At 47.1% G+C, this 3,495-nt stretch overlaps 1 protein-coding gene across 1 annotated transcript in view; it reads right to left on the bottom strand.

Annotated features, from left to right (window-relative positions):
• Positions 1–79: 79 nt before the first annotated feature.
• Positions 80–3,495, bottom strand: part of LOC119095681 (protein kinase C, brain isozyme-like) — a 14,781-nt gene continuing 11,365 nt past the window's right edge. The window contains exon 3 of the mRNA XM_037218536.1: positions 80–318. Coding sequence (XP_037074431.1) covers positions 166–318 — 153 coding nt within the window. The 3' untranslated portion in view covers positions 80–165. The remainder of the gene's footprint in view (positions 319–3,495) is intronic.

Below are 3,495 nucleotides of genomic sequence, written 5' to 3'. Positions count from 1 at the left end.
AGCTCGAGGGCTGGCTCCGACCCTGCAGGCCCTCCACCACCCACTCTTGAGTCCTGCACGTGTCTCGCGTGCTCGTTGTTTGGGTTCTACACGTGCTGCGCGCATCTGATGCCCAGGTGCTACGCGTGCTGCGCGTACCCCCGGTTCAAGCTCCTGATTCACGTCCTACACGTGCTGCACGTACTCGGGGTTCAGGTAGGAGAAGCCGGAGAACTCTGTCTGGTCGAGGTTCATCATGAACAGCTTGTCGGTGGGCGTGAGGTCCGTCTTCTCCGACGTGAACTGCTTGTCGAAGTTGTTGACGTCCTTCCGGTGTTTCTGCCGAGGGGACGCATAGGGTGAGGGTCAGATCCCGTTAAAGCCGCTGTTCCTGTTACAGTCCAGGGAAACGCACCACGCAGCAATTGCCTGCAGCCAGCTTTGTCAATGTCATTCTAAGTGTCGCTGTTGGTGTCATCTACCACAAGACACACATGGTGTGACACACGACATTTGCCACGCCACAGTTCTGCCACTGGTGGATTCATTTCTCGCAACAGTTGATAACGCGCTGCAAGCCATGTTCCGCGCGCGATAAATGGACGCCCACAAGCGCTTGGTTACATTGCAGTGGCCAAGCGGCTCGGATCGTGGGACCGTCAAGGGAGTAATGCAATGGCTATCGCTTAAATCGATGTAATAAATTTCAACCTCGCAGTGTGTTGCATTATTCCGCCACAAAATCGTGGCAAATGTTGTCAAGGTCATTATGACCTTGCATGCTGGGCTGGCAATACGGCTCGGCCAGACTGAATGCTGGTGCTTGGTGCTAAGAGAGCATACTTAAACGTGTTGCATATCTACCAGATATTAAACATGCAGTATTACACACTGCACTGTAGTGACCAACACTTCTAGCTGACACAGCCTAGTAATGGACGCCGGTCGGTGTTATGGTGCTTGATTGATATCAAGGGGATGGTGCACCTTGTGCACAAGACGCAAAATCACACCGAAATCACGCAAAATCACACCGAAGCACGCACGCACGTACGCGTGAACACGAAATAAGAAGGAAAATTGTATTTGCTCGTGCGTGATACATACGCAGTGCAGTACCCAGACATGAAAAGGAACCGCAGCGAACAACAATTGTGAGCTCGGATATGTCGACACGACACGTCGCCAGAGCTTTAAGGGCACCGATTTTCAGCACGTGCCGGGCCGGGCGGAAGTTCAATTGTCGGTCTTCTGGTTCGTCAGCGATTGCTAAAAAATGTTCGACAGACGTAGCGCACTAAAATGTTGTGACCTGTCCCGTAATCCCTTTGGTACTTTTTTGATCCAGTCACGCAAGTCATCACCTTCGGCATTATCTAGCTAACCTAGGTAAAGTCAAATGTCGATTTAAAAAAGCGTCCCACGCTTATCCATTTCGCAGAAACTCGCCGAAGCAAAGGGCTGTGATCATCTGGTAAAAAATAGCAAGACATCATTTGCACGTTTCAAATGTTTCAATAAATTCAATGTTATTTGAACTGATGTCATGTCAATTTGAACCAGTTTGGATAGCTGTTCTAACTTGTCGAGGATTTTCACGGGATTTTCATGATCAGTTACTATCAACAGTATGACCAACAGCATGTTCATCATCATATGACTCATGACCTGGGTTCAGGTTACGATCCGTTGATGTGGGTGCATGTTGGTTCAAACACACGACTATACGGCTTCTATAAAATAGAAACCGTCTGCCCAGAATGAATCCCTTGTTTTCTACATGCCCTTACTAATTGGAATTACAATAAAAATTCAATTTCATTGGAATCCAGCGCAAAAACCACCATTGCCTCAAAATCTAAATCAGAAACAGGTCAATGGAGATCATCCAAAGCTAACCTCTTGTTACCTGCGACACGAGCTCAAGAACCTCCTGTGACCTTGAATGAGCGACTGTGACGCGATGAAACAATGCTTAGGGCGTATCGCGAAAATGCATTCCGTTTGCCCACGGACTCCTCCATATCACGCTCACGATCTTGTCGGGAAGGACAACCGGCTGGGTGACTTGTCATGTGCAATGGCTACAGCTTCCTGGACAACGCGCCCAAGGACCGTGACTGGCGCCTTGTTCCACACATCCACATGTAAACAACGACGCAATGAGGTGTACAGCAATGGGGAAAAGAGAGCGATGACCTTTTAACTCGCGATGAGAGCAAGACAAGAGTCAGAAGTCGGCCGGCGGGAAGAAGTGGCAGAATGACTGCCGTGTGAACTTGAATGTGTGTGGCGCGAGCACTTCGGACATCATGTTTGGATTCACCCTAGTTGTAAATGTCGTACAGTCTACTATAAATATGCTAACTGAATGTCTAAAAAAATTTAATTGCGTAAATTGTCACGTCATATTGTGATGTATTATTCAAATGATCTTTAAAGAACTGAAATAGAGTCTGGTCAGACCGGATGATAAGCGTGCACAAATTGGAAATTGATGTAACCTAAGAGCTGAGGCATTGTAATATATCGCGAATTGTTACAATACATGCAATAATCAAACCGATATAACTAGCAGTATGGAAAACATGTTTTATTCCAGTTAAACATTTAGGACAGTCCCTAGATTAAAGCTGGCCTGAAGTAGGGACGTACACTTCTACTTTGCCTCAAAGCCAAGACAAAGCTTTGGGAGGTTGCGGTTGTATATGGCGCAATTCATATGCAAAACGCAAGATGGAATTCTGCGTTTCTGAAGTTCTATTAGCGAATTCTGAAGATCTATTAGCGGGCGTAAGTGAACTCATCCTACCTCATATAGCCTTTCGCGGTCTTTACTTACCATTTCTAAATTCTGAAAATATCACTTTGGCTCATCTAAAGCTTTGAACATTTCTGTTTGGTATCTTGATAATTTAACCATAGGTGACTTAATTGACCTTTTCGGCAGCCTGAAATACGACACTCTGGTTTCCCGAAATTCTCGGCCAATTGGGTATGTCATCAGCGTGCTGGTAAATAAAACAGCCAGACGTGTGCTCAGAAGTAAAAAGAAACGGTGAATGTTGGTCCAGTACATGTGCATCATTTCGCAATCGTGACCTGACCTAACCTCACCCGTGGTAGAAGTGAAAACTACATAACGTCATGGCCTCACCATAACTGCAAGTCCAAACAATTGCCCCTCCTAGTTAAAATGCGTGATATGTAGCAACATGTCCCTCGACTCATTTTGACACTGCCTGTCCGATGACTCCAAATCTGACCGAAGGTCAAGCAGTTGCGACCTCGTCACGTCTGGGCGCAGCCTCTCTCTCCGGTGGTTTTATTTTCACCACCAAGTGCGGGAGCTAAAATCTCGAGGGGTGCTCACTTCCTTTTCTCTTCCCTGGCCCGACGAGGGTGGCGCCTGAGACCTGCGCGACGATACGCGACGGAACGCGCCAGCGAGGCCATGTCAACATCGTTGTGGATAGATTGCGTAAATTGTTTCAGTGCATTACCGAAGAACATTAG

This window comes from Pollicipes pollicipes, unplaced genomic scaffold, assembly GCF_011947565.3.
Source record: "Pollicipes pollicipes isolate AB1234 unplaced genomic scaffold, Ppol_2.1 Scaffold_4219;HRSCAF=4965_pilon_pilon_pilon, whole genome shotgun sequence".
Lineage (NCBI taxonomy): Eukaryota > Metazoa > Arthropoda > Thecostraca > Pollicipedomorpha > Pollicipedidae > Pollicipes > Pollicipes pollicipes.
The sequence above is the reverse complement of the archived record's forward strand: the minus strand, read 5'-3'. Positions and strand labels throughout refer to the sequence as shown.